Source organism: Balaenoptera ricei, chromosome 10 (assembly GCF_028023285.1).
Source record: "Balaenoptera ricei isolate mBalRic1 chromosome 10, mBalRic1.hap2, whole genome shotgun sequence".
Classification (NCBI taxonomy): Eukaryota; Metazoa; Chordata; class Mammalia; order Artiodactyla; family Balaenopteridae; genus Balaenoptera; species Balaenoptera ricei.
In genome coordinates, this window is record NC_082648.1 from 43,557,215 (window position 1) to 43,577,722 (window position 20,508).

At 48.9% G+C, this 20,508-nt stretch overlaps 2 protein-coding genes across 3 annotated transcripts in view; one reads left to right on the plus strand and one right to left on the minus strand.

Annotated features, from left to right (window-relative positions):
* The window catches only part of GALNT6 (polypeptide N-acetylgalactosaminyltransferase 6), a 34,174-nt gene extending 27,365 nt beyond the window's left edge, over window positions 1–6,809 (minus strand). The window contains exons 1-2 of one of the 2 annotated variants that reach the window (XM_059935918.1): window positions 6,744–6,809; window positions 5,985–6,057 (exon numbers count right to left, since the gene is read on the minus strand). The gene's annotated coding sequence lies outside the window, so the exon portion shown is untranslated. The remainder of the gene's footprint in view (window positions 1–5,984; window positions 6,058–6,743) is intronic. The other variant, XM_059935919.1, reaches the window with a different exon arrangement.
* Window positions 6,353–20,039, plus strand: LOC132373740 (rabankyrin-5-like). Its single transcript, XM_059937359.1, is given in 7 exon segments — window positions 6,353–6,376; window positions 6,486–6,497; window positions 6,887–7,064; window positions 16,083–16,779; window positions 16,970–17,304; window positions 17,307–17,515; window positions 20,022–20,039. Coding segments are annotated over 7 exon segments (1,473 nt in total).
* Window positions 20,040–20,508: the final 469 nt, after the last annotated feature.

The window sequence follows — 20,508 nt, forward strand, 5'->3', positions numbered from 1 at the left end:
AAACAAGACACCTGTGATTAGCCTTGGCAGTAAGGGACGCGGTCTCTGGTTTGTTTGCTCAGCATGTGAGAGATGGGAAAGAGTCCCTTAGAATGGACACATAATCCGATGGAAGCCAGAAGACTTTGGGTTTAAGGATTCCTGCTCTCTGCGTAAGAGACGATTCCCAGAAGTGTGGCTGGCAAGGTCGGGGAGGTCACCAGCCTTGGGGAAGAAATAGCCCCTATTGTACATAGTAGTTTGTCAAGAGCAGGGCTTCACATGGTCCTCCCCGCAGTGTAGCTCCCTCACCTTCAGGCTGGCCACCAGGTCCACTGGCAAGTATGCCCATCGGCCCTCACCCACTCATTCCCCACCTGCTGCTGCTGAGTGTTCATTCCCAACTCTTTTTCCTCCAACCACCCTTGGGATTGCAACACATCAGACCATCTCGGGTTTTAGTAGTGAGATGATGCCAGAAATTCTCTTATTCTAGGAAGATTTCCTAGGCTGAACAAATTGGACCTGTTTTCTTGGCCTCACCAGTCAGAACACAAATTTACCTTCTGTCCCTGGTATAAGGGAACTAAGGCTTCACCCAGTGCATTGTCTATCATACTGTTGATCGCAAGTCATTATAGGATTGTGAAATAAATTTAAAGTGTTGCAAGTCAGCATGAAAAAAAAAATTCTTTAAAAGGTCAGACTAGGGCTTCCCCGGTGGCGCAGTGGTTAAGAATCCGCCTGCCAATGCAGGGGTCATGGGTTCAAGCCCTGGTCTGGGAAGATCCCACATGCCATGGAGCAACTAGGCCCGTGTGTCACAACTATTGAGCCTGTGCTCTAGAGCCCGTGAGCCACAACTACTGAGCCTGCGGGCCAGAACTACTGAAGCCCACACGCCTAGAGCCCATGCTCCGCAACAGGAGAAGCCACCGCAATGAGAAGCCTGTGCACTGCAACGAAGAGTAGCTCCCGCTCGCTGCAAAGCCCGGGCGTAGCAACGAAGACCCTACGCAGCCAAAAGTAAAAAAATTAAAAATTAAAAAAAATAATAAATGTATTAAAAAAAGAAAAAGATTAGACTAGAGTAGAACAAAAAAGAAAATACCAACTGCCATTACATCATATGTAACATGGGAAAGTATTGTTTCGTTCAAATTTCATTTCAGTTATTATAAATACATATATAGAGTGTACTGAAAGTCCTAGTATGGTTTTTAGCTTTAATAACTTCATAAGTATAAATGCTACAGACTTACAAAGAACATCATTTGAAAGTTTTATTTAAATTTCTTTCACCTTATTTTTATGAATTTTGAATAAAATTTTATTTTAATGTTTGTCTCTGTCCATTGAAGATGATAAACATTTCCTGATACAAAACTAAAATGAAAAATTTGTTATTCAAAAGTCACATAGGTAAAAGAAATTTAAATTATTACATTTTCAAATGATGTTTTTTGTTAGTTTGTAGAATTCATACCTCTTATGCGATTAAAGTGTAAAACTTTTCTAAGGGAATTCCCTGGTGGTCCAGTGGTTAGGACTCGGCACTTTCACTGCTGTGGCCTGGGTTTATACTTCTACTTTGGCCTTATCACAGTCTGTCCTCTCTCACACCTTTGTGAACTCCTGGACCAGAGAGGACAGGTTATTTTCACCTTTTTAATCACTTGCAAAGTCTAGCACAAGGTTCATATGTAGCAGGTATTCCATCAACTCTTGTTAAATGAGATGAGGCCAGTGGGGTTAACATGACCCCTTTTAAAGCTACAAGGGTGAGGGCTGGCTTCACTAAATGATGTTTTGAATGCACTTACGCCAACAAGCATGTGAGTAACATGATGTTCTGTTGTTACACACCAGCGTGGCACTTAACACTAGGTCTGTCTGAGTCCAGTACTCTCATTTGACAGTGAGGCCAGAGTGGTTAGGTGACTTCTCTTGTGTCACACAGCTCACAGCTCTCCCAACTCCCAGGCCACTGCTCTGTTTCCACCCTCTTACCTCCCCCTTGGAGGTCACCTGGGGAGTTTGGGGACCAGGTTTGGCTCTCCTGAGCCTGGGGTGGGGCAGTTTTCCAGAGCCTCCCAACTCCACTCATAGACAACCCCCCAGCCTCTACCCCTCCCTCTTCCCCTCCCCCCTCCTCCCACCACCCCCCGGGGCTTGCCCTCCTCCAACTCCCACCTAGGACTACAAATGCTTTAAAGATGCCACAAATCAAAGTCCCAGGTAAAGTTTCGGCTTTTGTGAAAGCTGGGGTTAGCTACCCAGAAGTGCTCTTGCTGGCCAGGTGGCCTCTTTGTAACAAAGTTTCTTTCTGTTTAATCAGTGGAGCTGCTGACCTCCTGGAGACGTGGGGGCCAGGAAGTTAGCAGTGGCAACACCACCAACAGGGATGTTTGCTCAGGTTAGTCAGACTACCGCTCAATTACAGGTTTATTCTTTGAAAAGTGATGACTGTTGCCGCTCTCACTGGGAGCATGTGTGTGGAGGAGTTAATACCACGCTGCGGAGCGGGGCGGGGGGGAGACAGGTCAATTTCAAGCTACTGGTTGGGGGGAGGGAGCCAAGAGGCTGTTTTGGACAAATGATTCTCCCTTTCTTCCCTGCCAGCACTTTCTCGACATCAAACCCTGCCTGCATTTCACTTCCTCTGTTCTCATGCTGTGAACAAAGTAGCAAACTATCTGCTCCAAACTCCTCCTCCCACCTCTGACCCTTTGAATTACAGAATGCTGGGAGGTTTTCACTTTTCTCCATAATTACACTTTCAAGACACTTCAGCTTTCCCCCAAGACTAAAGCTGTAGTACGCGGTTATTTTCCCAGAAAGATGCACTGAAAGTTATTTCAGTAGCTAGTCTGTCAGGTTTTCTCCCTGGCAGATGTAGGTTTATGTTTTGTTTGCATAATATTTTAAGCTTTAGTTACCCAAACAGATTTTTCCATTGAAAAACCCAACCCAACTTTACTCACACTGTACACCTAGAATATGCCTGGCATATAGTAGGTGCTCAGTAAATATTTCTTGATTTATTCCAAGTTTGTAAAAGTCACTGAAAATCAAAATAATATGTGACCAAGCAGGAAGTTCAACAGCTCACAGGTTTTTTGTTACTGGAGGACCTCCATGCCCTGCCAGGTGAGGCACGGATGTGCAACTATCTCAAACTGAGCCTTGAGACTCCTCGGAATCCAGGGATAAAGAAGGACCCCAGGTGGGCATGAGCTGGGATTCCCTAATTATCTAGGAACCCTGGTGAAAATCAGGCTGGGTTTGAGAGAAGGCAAAAAAAAAGAACTTGGATTGAGTCTTATCATCCTTTGATTGTCAGAGGAAGGGGAACGGATGGGGGAGTTTAACAGGAGGGGTATTCCTGAAGGCTTGCGCTGGTCTCCAGATTGGTGGGCAGGTGATGGTGAGGACAGAACTGAAGTTTTCCCTTCTGTCCTCACCGCACAGGGTGCTCCTGGCTGTAGGACTTCTGCCTAGGGCTACTGGATACTCAACGTGCCACACCCTGAACTCAGTGTCTGTGCCTTGCCCCCTAAGCTAGCCAGCCTTCCCAACTGCTGCCAGTAGTGTCGAGATCCTGGAAACAACTCTTGGCCCTGCCCTACTCCCAGGCACGGAGTTTCTAAACAGTTTTCAACATCAGGTTCACTCCATGCCCACGCCCAAGTCCTGCTGATTCATTCTCTGCCTCCTGGATCCTCCTCTTCCTCTCCACTTTCAAAACCGTCATCTGAGACTGTGCTCTTATCGCCCAATATCTGGAGGATGAGCAGACGCTGCCTGCCAGCCTCCTTTGCCTCAGGCCTCTCTCTCCCTTTCACAATCAGAAGAGCCATATTCATATTCCTATAGTGCCATCTGATTGTAGCAGAAACATGGCCTGGGCAGTCTGCTTCCTGTTTTCTACTCACCCTCACTGTCTATCTTTTCCTCTTCAAAGTGTTTCCCTTATATTCTTGCTAAGCAAGCCATGTTCCCTTTCTCTCTCAAATTCTTACCTGAAACTCCCCTCCTCCAAGGAGCCTTCTTACACTAAGGTGCATCTTACTGCCCTCAGTATCTGGGTGTATTTGTTTCCAAGTTTCACTGCCCATGTTTCCCCATGTGGGACCTCCTCACTAGATTTGTATGGGGGAGGGAGAACCAACAAGTCTAGACATTGGGCCACCTAGATTCTGTTCTTTCTTCTTCCCAATCCTTAAATCCTAGCCCCCAGTCTTTTGCCTCTAGTATGCTTTTCCCTACCAGTTCGCCCAGCTTTCTGATCCCTGCAGCATCTCTCTGTCCTGAGGTATTTGGCTGTTAATTCCACTGCCCTGATCTGTCTGTTCTTTGTTTTCTATCATATGCAGAGCTGAGAGCGAGGATTGGGTTTCTTCCTTTCTTTAAATCTCTACCTAGGGCTCAGGACCAGGTTGCACAGGGCACAGGAGAATAACCTGACCTCCCAGGGCTCTCAGGTGCCACAAAAGAGTCTTGTAACAGTCCTTTTTCTCCCCAGACTGAGCCCATCCTTGTTCACTGGGCAAGCCTTTTTACACAGCACAATTACAGCTTTGAGCTCAACACAGTGACAGGCAGTGCCCTGCACTTGACCTCCCATTTATTCAAACCCTCACTCTCATTCCCATCAAATGAGAAAGGACATTTTGGGCCTTCCCAGAGAGGGGCAGAGGGGTGTAGGGGGAGCCAAGTTCGCCCAAATCTTTGGCACAGTCACTGGGTCCCTCTGGTACAGAGAAAGCCACTTTGGTCCTCAGCTTCACTTCTAGGGCTGGAGATGTCAGAACACATCCATGGAGCCAGAGGAGGTTCAGGACAATACCACCGCCATTTTTAATATTACTACTTACCTTATCAACAGTTGTCTTTTCCATTTTACACATAAGGAAACTGAAGCACAGGGAGGTTTAGTAACCTGACCAAGGTCACATAGCTAGGAAGTGGCAGAGGCAGAATTTGCTCCCAAGCACATGTCTTTCCAAAGCCCACTGTCTTAACCATGACACCAAGTGCTGCCTTGCACTTGGCTGGTGCTTGGAGCGTTGCCAAAGCATTTTCATATACTCCTCATTTGCTCCCACCCAGGGAGTGTTTATGTGCTCTGGCCAAGGCTAGACAGCTAAATTGGTGACAGAGCTGAGCCAGCTCTCTGCCTCCATTATACCTACTGCCTCTGCCCTAGGGTGAGCTGCCCCTCTGATTCCTGATTTCTGTTCTAGACAATGGCTGCATGGGCTAAGCCCATGGTCATATCTCCTGTTCAGTTTTCTCCCAACTGAATTTGGGCTAAGATGTTTTTGATCTCAGAGGGCATCTGACATTCCTCAGGGCTTCCCCTTTTCAGGAGTGAGTTCTTCCATTCTGCTGTGGGTAGGAATCAGCTGTTCTGCTAACTGTGGTTAGTGATTACCAAGGATGAGGCCATCTCAGGCAGCCCAGTATCCTTCATGGTTCCTTTGACAGACCTGCCCTGCTTACTGCCCTGGTGCCCCTGAAAGTAGTTTTCTCTTGTTACCTCTGGGTGCCTAAAGTGAATGTCATTGTTGAGAAACAGGAGCTAGGGAAGTACCTGCAATGATACTGGCTTCTGCTGGATAATTTGAACTAAAGTATGTTTCAAACCCCTCACCTTAGCTTGTATTATTCATCACACGCATTTGCCTGTCTAATCCTTTTCACCCTTCCTGTGATGGGCAGAGACAGCTCATCCGTCGGAGAGGAGAATGCGGCATGGGTAGTGCACACACATCTCTGGCAAAATGAGCCTCAGGTTCTTTGGTGTGTCCAGAGTTGTTAACTTCATGCAGTGTCTGTAAACTGCATGTGTGGGTCTGGCAGTGCCCTGAGAGGGCAGCATTAAAACCCTCCCTGTGAATGTTGCAATGGGTGGTTGGCTAATAGCGGGGTCTGTTCTACGCTTTGCTGGCAAATTGACACCCTCCCTCCACCCCCATACACACAGGAGAGCCCTGTCCTACCTGCTGCAGAGGTCAGGGTCTGGGATGACTGGCTCTGGGGGCAAGTAACAAACTATTTCTTCTTTCGGTCAGCCTGGGGTTTGGAACAAGTGACAGGAAATCAGGAAGTTGGTGACAGTCACAGTCATGAACACCCATCAGACTCCCTCCCCACAATACCGTGTACACAGCTCCCGCCCCCCAAAGGCCCAAGCCTCCAGAGGGAGAACATCTGAGGCCCTGCGCCCACCGCCCAGCGGGAGGCTTCTCACCGCTAGCCCCTTCTGCTCAGGGGCAGCGTGGCACCGGCAGGAGGAAACCTCTCTGAAAGATTTTCTGTAGCGGAGAACAGGGGGTGGCCCAACGTGGGGAGATGGGGCACAGAAGGGATGCGGGGGCATGGGTGGGTGAAGGTGGGTGAAGGGCAGAGGCCACAGGGTCCCGAGGGAGTGCACTGGCCAGTCCCTCTTCATCCTACCCCTCCAGGTCCCAGAGACCTGAGCTTTTCTTTCGTCCTTTCAGGAAGGCGCAAAGGTAGAGGGGGTCCTACCGAGGGAGGAGCTAGAGGCCATCACGACAGATGGACCAGCCCGGTCCTGCCCCTTCATTTTACTGTCGGGGGTGGCGAGGAAGAACAGGAGGAGTAGAAAGTGGGCCGAGGGGGGAGGTGGGGAGCAAGGACTTGGCAGAAGCGAGCTCGACTGGCGGGAAGTCCCGACAAGCAGGAGAGCTCTGGGTTCCAAGTCCGGGGGAGGGTCGCGGGTTGCTTCTGCCGCTTACCTGTCGCGCCCAGGCAGAGCCACAGCCGCGCGGCCGTGGAGGTCGCGGGTTTCCCGACGGGAAGTCCTGGAGGGCGGGGGCGGGGCCGGGGCGGGCCCTGCACGGCCGCTGGGGCGCGTCCTCTCCGCCTCTCCCCGGGCCAGGTGCAGGCGGCCATCTGCCGCGCCCCCGAGCGCTGCAGCGCGCCGCCGAACGCCCGGCTGCTCCGAGGTCGCCCCCGGCCTTATGCACCCAGCCCGCCGCCGCCGCCGCTGCTGGCAGCCCGGCTGCTCCAGCTTCTCCGGATCTCAGCAAACCCCGGGGGGCAGTCTCCGCGGCCAGGTTCTCAGCGCCGGTAAAGATTGGAGGGTCCTAGCCACCCCAAACACGACAGGCATTAGCCGAGCCGCCGGCGGCGGAAGCAGCTTGTTTATGGAACCGGAGCGTGTGGCGCGCGGGCTGAGGGGCTGCGCTGCCGGAGCGCTCTGAGCCGGGCAGAGAGGCGCCTCTGGGCTCCGTCCCAGGTTTGCTTCTCATCGGCTGGGTGGTCTTGAGCAAATGACTCCTCCCCTCCATCCAACAGTGAGAGCAGGGAATTTGCTGTGTGCCACGAACAATGCTAAAGCCTTCATGTGCCAGGTCTCAGGTAAATCCCAGCCCTAGCAAATACCTACGATTATTGTCCGGAATATATATGGGAGACGGCTGATCACACAGCTAGCAAGTGCTGCTCAAAAGTGTGGTTCCTTGACCAGCAGCGTCAGCGTCGTCGGATAATTTGTCAGAAATGCGGATTCTTGGGCCCCACCCCAGACCTAAATAATCCGAAACTCTGGGGATGGGGCCCAGCAATTTTATCTTTAAAAGCCCTCCGGGTGATTCTGGTGCATGCTCAACTTTGAGAACCACTGAACGAGTAGAGGCAGAATCCAAATAAGTAAGTTCAGTTCCTAAACCCACGCTCTGAATCATCCCCCTCAGGCTGCTCACCGGTTCAATCCAGTTCTAAGGTTCTGTGATGTAATCTTTTGGGTCCTTGTCTCAGTAATAGAGAAGGACCGCTCCAAATAGCCGATAATTTGGAAATTTTCTGGCGTAGAAAGTTCGACCACCAATTCTGTTTTTCTTCTGTTTCGATATTTAAACGAGTTTGTATTTCTAAGTCTGTAAGACCTGGGAGCAGGGGCGTGGGTGGGTCGATCTGAGCAAGAAGGCAGTTGTGACGTGAACTGGGAAGGGCAGGGGAAGCCGCTGGGGATTAACAGTTGGATGGAGAGAAGTAACCTTGTTTTCTAATCTGGGACCCCAGGGTAGAATTGAGCTATTCAGAAGGAGGCCAGAGTTATTCCAGTGATGGATTCTGGAGAGAGGAGGCCAGTGGAGCATGGAGAAGAAGATCTTGCCTAGCCACACTAGATCAGGAAGCAGGTGAAGGATGGACATTCTCAAAGGGGTAGGAAATGGAGGCATCCACTCACTCTCAGCCTGGTCACCTATCTCCTCCCCTAACACCAAGCAGCTGAGTAATCCCACCCCCACCCCCCCACCCCCCCCAACTCCCTTCCTTTCACATTAGAGACTCTGTCTGGGGTTTAAATTCCTAAACAGAGACTTTCTACAGAGTTTGCCTTGATCATCCGTTTTGGTTCCTTTACAGACCCTCAGGGTTCATTCTCATTCCCACTGCTCCAGCTGCCACCCTTGTCACTTGCCTGATTCCACAGCTATTTTTCTCAGAATAAGGGCATTTCCTGTTGAAGACTGTGGGATGCTGCCCTTCATTTCTCTCTTTCCGGGGGCTCGACACTCCTGTGCACGTCTGACCCTATAGTCTCTGCACCACCCTTCCTCTTGATCCTGATCTGACCCTTGAGCCTTAGTCAGGACCCAGCCTGACCTGAGGGTGATGGGCTCGTCTGGACTCACAGCCTCAGTTCTTCCCCAGGACAGAGTCATGACTGCTAACCCCATCCCGGAGTCCCTGAGAGGCTGATGCCCAAGGAAGCAGCATTGGTCTGTGTTGTGTGCTCCACATTCTGGAAGCAAATTACTTATTCAGTTTTACTTTAGCTGACTCTGATTTTAAACATGACTTTGAGTCCTCAGAACAATGAGCTGCCTGATTTGGAGGCACATGTAGTCCACAGGATGTGTGACCACACTGACTGAGCTGTTCTTTTTTTTAAAAAATTATTAATTAATTAATTTTTGGCTGTGTTGGGTCCTCGTTGCTGTGCACAGGCTTTCTCTAGTTGCGGTGAGCAGGGGCCACTCTTGGTTGTGCTGCGTGGGCTTCTCATTGCAGTGGCTTGTCTTTGTTGTGGAGCACGGGCTCTAGGCGCGTGGGCTTCAGTAGTTGTAACATGCGGGCTCAGTAGTTGTGGCGCACGGGCTTAGTTGTTCCGCAGCATGTGGGATCTTCCTGGACCAGGGCTCGAACCCGTGTCCCCTGCGTTGGCAGGCGGATTCTTAACCACTGCACCACCAGGGAAGTCCTATGACTGAACTGTTCTGTCCTCGCAGGAAGGACTGGAGCCGAGCCACACAGACTGATGACTGCATGGCAGGCCACTTAAAAAATAGTTTTCTTTAATTGAAAACGTTATAAAGGCACCTGGTTAAAAAAATTCAAGCAGTAGCAAAAGGTATACAGTGAAAGATACATTTCATTCACTCCTCTCTGGAAATCATCTCTGCCTACTCCTGACTGAAACTTTCCATCATTAAACTCTTCTGCAGGACAGGCCTGGATTCCCCACTCCTCAAGAAGTCCTGTGAATTTCTTTCTTTTTTTTTTTTTTTTCTTTTCTCAGAATCTTATTCTTATTTCTTGGCCATTTTAGTTTCTGTTTTTGGGTGTTCTGAAGTTTCGCTTTTCACAGCAGTGTACTTCAGGGGGTTTCCCCCACTAAGGCAGGAAGTGTGGTTGGGAGCAGATCGGTGGAAGCAAGCGAGACAAGAACGGCTCTGGGAGGCTATTGACGTCAGCCTCGGCCCTTATTGAGTCTCTCCCTTATGCCTGTGGTCCCTGGCGAGGGGATGCCCACCTCCGGGTGGGGCAGAATGAAGGAGACCTGCCCACCAGGAGGAGGTGCTGGCTTCACTTGGGAGGGAAAGTTTGACGGAGAAGCTGCCACGAGCACCCCAGGGAGGTCAGGAGGGAGGGCAGGCTCCCCCCAACCCCAGACTGTACCCCTCCCCCGCCCTCTGCAGGTGCCTGACCAGCGGAAGGAACCTAACATGTCCCTTGAACTTCTTTAGTCTCAGTTTCTTATCTGTGAGGACTAATGATGCCTTAGGGGTGGTTGTGCAGGTGGAGCAGATAACTGATGTGACAATGGGATAGTTCAGGTCTTCTGTTACATCCGTTTATCTCTTTTCTCCCCCTATTTCCCCCTTCCTCTTTCTCATCTCATTCCCGTGCTCTGAAGAGAAACCATCAAAGCAAGAAATGTTTTAGGGGGCTTCCCTGATGGCGCAGTGGTTGAGAGTCTGCCTGCCAATGCAGGGGACACGGGTTCGAGCCCTGGTCTGGGAAGATCCCACATGCCGCGGAGCAACTGGGCCCGTGAGCCACAACTACTGAGCTTGCGCGTCTGGAGCCTGTGCTCCGCAACAAGAGAGGCCCGCGCACCGCGATGAAGAGTGGCCCCCGCTTGCCACAACTAGAGAAAGCCCTAGCACAGAAACGAAGACCCAACACAGCCAAAAATAAATAAATAAATAATTAAAAAAAAAAAAAAAGAAAGAAATGTTTTAGGAACCCAAGCAGAGCTGTTCCAAGTTCTGCCGTAGTCACTCATGCATCACAATTCACTCCGCTCTGTGGGCCTCAACTTCCTCATCCGTAAAAAATAATATTTTTACTGTTGAGTTGTTACATTAAATAAGTAAAATGTTTAACCCAGTGCCTGGTATACAATAAGCACTCAGTAAATGTTAGGATGTCAGTCGTTATCACTAGCTGTTGTCCTTCCTCCCTTCCTACCTTCAACAATACCGTGTTAGCCCACCATGCTTTAGCTCTGTGCTAGGTATTGAGTAGGACCAGAGACACAAAAGTAAACAATCTACTTCTTTCTCCTCAGGACACCCTTAACCTAGGAAGGGAGGTTGATAAATGTAAAAAGGATTATGACAGGGCAGAGCCAGTACTCTAAAGCGAGGCAAGTGCTTTGGGTTTAAAATTGAAGGGGGCACCAAAAACTCAGTAATCAAGTAGTATATAATGTAATATTTAAAAACATCAAAATTAGTGCAAAAGATGTCTATGATGAACAAAATATGAACAATTTAAAACAAAGAGTAGTGCTCTGCTGAGCCATATTGGAGCCTGAGGTAAAAGAAAAAATGTGGACCCCATGTCCGTGTTTTTTTCCTATTAATTTTTTTTTGGCCTCGCTGCACGGTTTGCGGGATCTTAGTTCCCCAACCAGGGATTGAACCCAGCCCCTCATTAGTGAAAGTACGGAGTGCTAACCACTGGACCACCAGGTAATTCCCCCATTTTTCTTTTATATAACTGAAGCCTCCTTATATCATACAATGAATAATTGTTTACTCTCTTGGGAAACATGTGGGATAGGTGCATTATGACTAAGGACACTTCTACTTAAATTACACATGATTTTCTTCTTAAAAGCACTCAAGATACCCAGGATCTGTGTGTACTTTTTAAAAAAGAGAAATTTAATAATTGTGAAGAACATCTACATGCTTGCAAGATTTTGCTATGAGAACTCTTTCTGATGAAAATTATGATATATTATTGTTCAATAACTTTTTTTAAAAAAGAAGGAGATATGCACATTGAACCTTCTGAAACAAAGGTAATTGTATCTCAACCTGACAAAAATATAAGAATAAACTCTCCCCCAGCTAACTGCAAAACCTCTGTTATCTATCCCTAAAAAATAAGAAAGGAGGTTCCTATCTTCTTAGATATTTGAACAGACAATACATTTCCTTACAGAAGGTTGAAATATATATGATGGCACTGGAATGTTGTTTAATATTGTTTCAGATTGAAAGTAAAGGAGAGGTGATGGAATAACTGAATGGCAGGTCTAATGTCCTGATTTTTAATGTCCCCTTAGTGTCCTGAAGTTTTTGCCTCACTGCTTCTTAATTCCCATGGAATCTTATTTATTTATTTTCAATAGGTAATGTGCATATGGCACAATGATTAAAAGTTCATAAGTATAGTGAACTACTCCTATCCCTGGTAACCTAGTTTTCCTCCCCAGAAGCAGCCACTGTTACCAGTTTCTTTTGATTCTTTCTAGAAACACAGCCCAGAGAAGGAGTCACCCTGATTTTAGCAAGTACCTTAAATAGTAACTTTTTTCATTATATTGTCTGAAGTGGTTAAAGTTATTTTAAAAGCAATTAACTTACTGAGCTCTCTTTGTGGCTCTGATAGATTTCCAGTGGACTCTCTTGGGTTTTCTAGGTAGACAGACCTATCAACAGCATAGGATTTTGGCAAAGAGAAAACGGTTTTGGAGTGAGACCTGGGTTGAATCTTGGCTCTGTCTGATTTTAAATCCAGCCTTTAAAAAATGTTGGCACTCTCAAAAAAAAAAAAAAGTTGGCACTCTCCAAAGGCAGCATGTAAGTACAGAGTCGTCCTTCCCCCCAGGTGTGGTGGGTAGAGTGGGCAGAGGCCACACAGAGCCAAGTACTGCTCCTCTGCCCTCTCCTGGGTTGGTTTGACCTGGATCTGCATAGATCCAGAGGGCTTTGATCTTGGGGATTTCTAAACAGCCAGTGATCAGGAGGAGAGACTGAAGGGGAAGCCCTAAGCTACAATAACCTTTTCTTTCTCCACGAATGGAATGTAAGTTATGTTTGCTGAGAGCAGATTAAGATAGATTTTATTGTTTGAAATCATGGATTTATAGCTCTTTAAAGAGCTGCTAATTATCAGCAAGGCCTACAACCCCAGCCCACCCCCCATGTAGTAGTGGGAAAAAACAGTCCAGCACATGGGAATGTGTAAAGGTTTTCTCACAGGTGGGACCCACTGCCAGACAGGGAGTTGGTGGTATTTGGTGAGGAGTGGTACTAAGAAACACCTATAGTTGGTGAGGAAAAAACCCACATTCTTACTTACTCATGGAATTTTATCAATTTGAAGGGATGCCCCAGGACATCTCTGATCCCTTTATCCACTCCATGGAAAAGATGACTGGGGATGTGGATTATCTAGTTTATTTATATCACATAATTTTTTTCAACGGGACCTCAGAGGAGCATGAATGAACTCCTTTATATCTTACACTACCAGGAAAAGACAGACCTGAGGTGGTGCTTTGATATAAGTACAGTCCTCCAGACTGCAGTAAGATGGGACAGCATTATATTGTCATAACGAGGGATGAGCTTAAACTTTGAAAAGATAATTGGCTCCACTTATTAATTATCAAGACTTAAGATATCATGGGGTTCAGCTGTTACACGAGGTTTACGGAAAACTATTCCAGGCTTGCCGAACTACCAGGTGACTTACCAGGTACAAAACAAGGATGCCTCACAAATAGAAGGAGAAGCCCCACTGTGGGGAGATGGAGACAGACTTAGGACCCTGATGGGCTCTGTAATGTGTTATCCTGTCCTGGCGTTCAGTACCCTGAGGAGCCCACAGGTACTGAATTTTTTTTTTTTAATTTATTTATTTAATTTATTTATTTTTGGCCGCATTGGCTCTTCGTTGCTGTGCGCGGGCTTTCTCTAGTTGTGGCGAGCGGGGGGCCACTCTTCGTCGCGGTGCGCAGGCTTCTCATTGACGGGGCTTGTCTTGTTGCGGAGCACGGGCTCTAGGCGCACGGGCCTCAGTAGTTGTGGCTCGTGGGCTTCAGAGCGCAGGCTCAGTAGTTGTGGCACACGGGCTTAGTTGCTCCGCAGCATGTGGGATCTTCCTGGACCAGGGCTTGAACCCGTGTCCCCTGCGTTGACAGGCAGATTCTTAACCACTGTGCCACCAGGGAAGCCCCAGGTGCTGAATTTGAAGGCAGTAGTGGTCAGGGTATTTGACCTTCTGTCATTTTTGGTCTCTTGGCCATTAGCTCAATATGGTGATCTCCTTGCCAGTGATGGGCAAAGAAGGGTGTCTACTGGAGGCCTGCGGGAAAGCTTTCCATTCCTTGGAATGAAACAGATACAAGAATAAGACAGCCCCTTAAAAGCCTATCTGAGAACAAAGCCCACACAGTGACAAGGTGGAGCAAAGGGATGACAGAACCTGGGCCACCACTGGCACTGTGTTTTTTTTTTTTTTTTTTAATGTTTATTTATTTGGCTGTACTGGGTCTTAGTTGCAGCACGTGGGATGTTTGTTGCCACGTGTGAGATCTTCATTGCCACGTGCAGGACCTTCATTGCTACGTGTAGGATCTTTAGTTGTGATATGCGGTATCTTTAGTTGTGGCATGCGAACTCTTAGTTGCGGCATGTGGGATCTAGTTCCCTGACTAGGGATCGAACCTGGGCCCTCTGCATTGGAGCGTGGAGTCTTAGCCACTGGACCACCAGGGAAGTCCCCACCACTGACACCACTGAGCTGGAGCTTATACTGCTCATGGGGTCCATCCTATCCTGGTATCTGTTATGTGAGATAACTCAGTGGGCTCTTCTGGAGCCAAGGGAAAGATAGGGGGCACCAGTCCAAAGGGACTCAGACCTCCTCTAAGGACATTCAGATTTTGCTTTGAGTGTACAAAAACTAGAATTTTCTACAGAACCTGGAGCACAACAGTGGAAACAATCCTACCTGGGGAGTCGGAGAACCTCAGAGCTGATATGACCGTCATCTTTTAACTCCCATGGCGAGGAAGCCATGTCTGAATGGGAGCCTTAACCTGCTGCCCACGTGAGCCGCTCCTCTGAGACGTCTCAGAGGAGGGAAGCACTGGAGCTGGGGCTCATGCACTTCTTGCCTTTGGGACCAGAGAGTAGGAGCCCAGGGAACGTTCTGGAGGTGCCAGGTCACCTCGCCCATTCTTCACAGGGTTACCCCACAGTCAGATGCTCTGGGGGAGGCACATCTCAGTATATGGGGTGGGAAGCCTTGATAGAACTCGCCCCAAGCAAAGGAAGGACTTGGAGAGGGACGGCATGGGGTCCCTCAGTTAGCTGGCAGTTCTGTAATCGTGGGCAAATAGTTCAACCTCAGTTTTCTCTTTTTTAAAAAGAAGATATTGAGGTGGGTCTGTTGTGGAATTTGATGAGATAATGCATGTAAATCACTTGTAATGTGCTCAGAATATAATAAATGGCTTTCCTAGTACGTGCCCATAACTCCTCCAGAAAGCCTCACTTACTGTTTTCAGCGTTTGGGCAGGAGCCACACAGCTTGTTGATGAGCTTGGCTGACTGTGGATTTTGGTCTGGGTTTGAGGCTGGGCAAGAATGACCACTTGGATCCTGCTCAAAGTTCTTTTGTTTTGGCTTATTCCCCAAGGAGCTGAAAGCAGTCCAAGGGATAGAAATGAGACCAGGGTACATCCAGGTGGCCAGTTGCTGCTCCCCATGGCCTCTTGTGTCAGTTCCCAGAGAAGCATCTCTCAGAGTTTGGTGACGTTGGCAGCCAGCGGGCAGGAAGACGTCTGCCGGAATGGAGGAGTGCAGAATTGCAGGCTGGCTGCCTTTATACCCCAGGCACAGCACACCCAGAAACAACAAAAATACCTCATCAGGCAATCATTCTGTTACTCAAGCCAGGTGACCCAGGTCTAAATTCCAAGCCTTGAAATTCTTCCTGGATCAGCCGTGGGGCAATCTGTCTCCCTTTATCTGTCCCCGTGCTGCAGGCAGGCAGCTGTTAGTCCGTAAAGAGCCTTATGAGTTGTGAGCAGGCCCCCCCTTCCTCTGGGCAGGTGCAGACCTGTGTCAGGGCGTGGCTTGGCAAGCGAAGCACGAGCCGGGCGCAAGCTGCACAGCCACCCGGAGCGGTCTTGGAGTTCCCGTCTCTGTCCAGAGCCTGCCTCAGTGATCTCTGCCTCAGAGGCAAGGGAAGGGGCTTCACTCAGGGTGAAACCAGACTCAGGGACAAACTCTAGGAATCTGCCTGCTTAGCCACTGTTGCTGTTTGCCGTAAGAGTAGACCCAGATCTGATGTCAGGAGCTGCATGGAGGAGACTGATGACTGCCTAGGACCTGGACTGCCTACTGAGCATGAACTTGTCAGTCTGTGAGGTTGACTCCTGACCAGATGCAGGAGAGACTGGGGAGCTTGACTGTGTACGGGGACAGACGGAGACTGGGACAGGGCCAGTCGAGTGTAAAGGACCTTCTTTCTTCTTTGTCTAGCATGTCTTCAGGGAACCACCTTTGATTCTTAGTCCATGGAGTTCAGATGAGGCCCACCTCACTCCCCAGTACCAAGGGTGGACCTACAGACGGAGGAGGCCCTGCCTTCACCAAAGGAGCCTGCATCCTTGCCCAGCTCAGCAGACAGCAGCGTCTATCTCCAGACACCACTGCACATGACGATTGCCTATAATCATCCAGATGTGGTGTCTGTCATCCTGGAGCAAAAAGCTAATGCTCTTCATGCCACCAACAACCTGCAAATTATTCCAGACTTCAGCCTCAAGGATTCCCGAGACCAAACTGTGCTGGGCCTGGCATTATGGACTGGCATGCACACAATCGCAGCCCAGCTGCCGGGCTCCGGGGCTTGCATCAGCGACACCATGTCAGACGGGCAGACCTTGCTGCACATGGCCATGCAGCGGCAGGACAGCAAGAACACGCTCTTTCTCCTGGAGCACCAGGCGGACATAAACGTCAGGACTCAGGATGGGGAGACGGCTCTTCAGCTGGCCATCAGAAATCAGCTTCCCCTTGTCGCGGATGCCATATGCACCCGAGGAGCTGACACGTCTGTGCCAGATGAGAAGGGGAACCCCCCACTGTGGCTCACGCTGGCAAATAATCTGGAGGACGTCGCATCCACTCTGGTCAGACGTGGTTGTGATGCCACGTGCTGGGGCCCAGGACCTAGTGGGTGCCTTCAAGCACTGCTGCACAGAGCCATTGATGAAAACAACGAGCCCATCGCTTGCTTTTTTTTTTTTTTTAAACCAGTTTCCATGGTATTGCAGCATTTCTTTTTTTTTTTTTAAAGATTGATTGATTGATTGATTGATTGCTATGTTGGGTCTTCGTTTCTGTGCGAGGGCTTTCTCTAGTTGTGGCAAGTGGGGGCCACTCTTCATCGCGGTGCGCGGGCCTCTCACTATCGTCATCGCCTGCTTTCTTATTCGCAGTGGCTGCGATGTGAATAGTCCCAGACAACCCGGTGCTAATGGAGAAGGAGAGGAAGAGGCCAGAGATGGGCAGACCCCCTTGCATTTGACAGCCTCCTGGGGGCTGCAAGGGACGATACAGTGTCTTCTGGAGTTTGGTGCCCCTGTAAATGCACAGGATGCAGAAGGAAGAGCGCCTGTCCACGTGGCCGTCAGCAACCAACACGGTGTCATCATTCAGCTGCTGATTTCCCACCCTGACATCCACCTGCATGTCCGAGACAGGCAGGGCCTGACCCCCTTTGCCTGTGCCGTGACCTACAAGAACAACAAGGTGGCGAGGCCATCCTGAAACGAGAGTCCGGGGCTGCCGAGCAGGTGGATAACAAGGGCCGGAATTTTCTTCACGTGGCAGTTCAGAACTCTGATTGCGAAAGTGTGCTGTTCCTGATCAGTGTTCAGGCTAACGTGAATTCCAGAGTCCAGGATGCTTCCAAGTGGACCCCTTTGCACCTTGCTGTCCAAGCAGGCTCAGAAATTAATGTAAATATGTATATTTATGTATATGTATATCATACGTATGTGCAAAGATCCTCTGGCCACCGTGATTAGATTAGGGTTCAGCACATTACCCAAGCCAGGCTACTCAGAGCCTTTCCTGAGATATTTCCTGGAACTAGCAAAAAAGATGACCCCCCTCCCCCCGGCCCCACACCTCTGATCCCCTACCCCACATGACCACTGATGGAATCATTAGCTGGGAAGGTGATGTAAGTTCAGAGCAGCTAATGGCCATCTTTGCTGTTACATGAGGAAGGAGAGTCAGCCTGAGCATGAAGACAACACTGAGAAAGCAAAGAATAAAGGTAAAGTGTGAGAGGACCCTAATGTTATATTTTGTACTCCTGGATCCTGCTATACCTGAAGTCATTTATTCCTCGATTTCTCCCTTCTTCCACTTTCTCTTTTTCTCCTTTTCTTTTCCATTTTTTCCTTTCCTTTACTGTCTCTCCCTCCCTCCCTTCCTCTGTTCCTTTTTCCCCTCTCTTCCTTCCTTCCTTCTTTCTTGTTTTGGTTGAAATTTGTTTGAGTGTGTTTTTGTTACTTGCAACCCAAAGAATCTGACCAATAAACAATATGATGCAGTGAATTAACTTACTGCTATAGGAGAGAGGTAAAAGGGCTATCTATGTTCATTTAAAACCAGGCCTGGCAGAGAGAAAGCAGAGAGGAACTCCTAAGAAAAACTTAGGAAAGGACACTTCTGACTCTCCAAGGAGCAGAGAGAGTTGAGTGGTAACTCATAGTGTGGCAGGGTATGGGGGGCACTTACAGATTGGGAGGGATGGACCACCCATCCTTCTAGGCTTTAACCTGTGAGATATGCTTGAACCAGACAATTTCCCAGGTAGGACTTGGAGATAGCTGGGAGACCAGGGAACTGGAGGGCTTCTGCTTGGGAGACGTCCCCAAGTCTAGAGAGGCAAGAGGCTGTTGCAGGGTCTGGCCTATCCCTAAGCCCCTCAGGACATGGTGTGCCTCAGACCCTGTTAGTGCTGGGTGAGCAGAGAGTTCACCATTTCTCCACTTCATTACTACGTTAGGTTCAGGCCTGTTGCTGTTCTGTGGCCAACCATGTCCCCCATGTTTGCTTTGGAGAGATTGTACCGAGTTCCCTAGTGAGGTCTTCCCTGTTGCATATAAAGAGTGCCTCTGTAACCTTCCTTTGTGCAAATCTTTGGCCATTTTCCTAGGGTTTCCTGCTAGAAGTGGAACTTGCTGGATCAAAGGCTATGAACATTATTAAGGTTTTTGATTCTTATTCCAGGAGGCACTATTATCCATTACGAGAAAAGAGATGTAAAAAGTCCCCACCCTTGTCGGCTAGGAGAGGGCTGATGGCTAAATAACTAGAGTAAGAGGTGACCTGCTTTTCAGAAAAACAGAGCCATATCACAATGTCTATAATAAATGGAATTAAGACCATAAAATGTGGTGTGGGTGCAGCAGATCACATAGCATTAAACAAATTGGACTGCCTGGCTCCCTGAAGATGCACGGGTCAGAAAGTACCAGAAAGACCTAATGGGGTTATCAGGGTGCTTCCCTGAATGTAGGAAGTGTGGGGACAGCAACAGCTGAAGTTCCATTTACTGAAGGCGACTTTTGTGTAAATGGGGTTAGGACCGGAGGAGGGCAAAGAACTAGCATTTCTCTCTCAGGGAGCTCTTTGTTTAATGAGAGAGATCACCAGCTACAAATCAAATTATCCCAGGAGGGAAAGTCTGTCCTGGCGTAAGCAAGAACGTCCTAACATTCTATCCACAGTCGGAATGGTTGATGCACGTGGAAGCTCCGTGGAAGCCGTAAAGCATCGCTGGCGTGGGGTGCAGTGGTAGGCGCTGGGGGATCAGAGATGAAAACTCAGTCCCTATCTGTGAGGAGATATCCGTCTACTGCACAAACCTTCTAGAATGAGATAAGAGCCGTACTGTAATAGAGGGATGTATGCAGGAGGTCCAGGATGGCACAAAGGAGGGAATGATTAACTTCCCTGCTGGAGGAAGAGGCGAGGTGACCTGGTTTGCGAAGAATGAGTAGAAGTTTGCCAGGTGGGCAAGTGGGGGAGACACAAATAGAGGGAGGAGCATACGTGTGACCTGGGTGGCCCCCAGAATTTGGAGTACAAATAACATGCCCCAACTTGTCCCCAGGATTTAGTGCTCTAGGTCCCTTGGCCTGCCAGAGCAGATCCAGAAGCTTAGCCTGGGGCCCTCTGAGGCTCCATTCTCTCCCCAGCAACCCTGTGGTCACTAGTGTTGAGTAGCAGCAGAGCTAGAGGGGTGCGGGGTAGGCGGGCTTGTTGCAGAAGGGGGCCAAAGATAATGAGGAGCCAGCCCCAGCCAGCTGGTCCTCAGGGCAAAGTTGGAGGCATGTGAAAGGACGAGGGTGCTGCAGCGATGTCTTGCCCTGAGAGTGTGTCATTCTTGCACTCCTGGCTGGACCGGTCAGAATTCCCTGTTTAAAACTCTTTCGGTTTTTCTACTAGGCCACTTCCAGCGGGTAAGCAGCCTCCTGCCCTAGTGGTGTGGAGTGCACAGATTCTAATTGTAGACGTCTGTATTTGTTTCTTATGACTGCTATGACAAAGTACCACAAACTGGGTGGCTTAAAACAGAAATTTATTATCTTACAATTCTGGAGAAATCTGCAGGGTCATGCTCACTCTAAAACCTGTAGGGAAACCTTTCCTTGACTCTTCCTAGCTTCTGATGGTTTGCCATCCATCTTTGTCATTCCCTGGACTGGAGACACATCGCTCCAATCCTCCGTCTTCACGTGGTGTTCTCCCTGTGTCTCTCCGTGTCTTCACATGGCTGTCACTTTATAAGGACACCAGTCATATTGGATTAGGGACCTCCTCTACTCCAGTGTAACCTCATCTTAATTAATTCAACCTGCAGTAATCACCTATTTCCAAATAAAGTCACATTCTGAGGTCCTGGGGGTTAGGGCTGAAACATATCTTTCTGTTG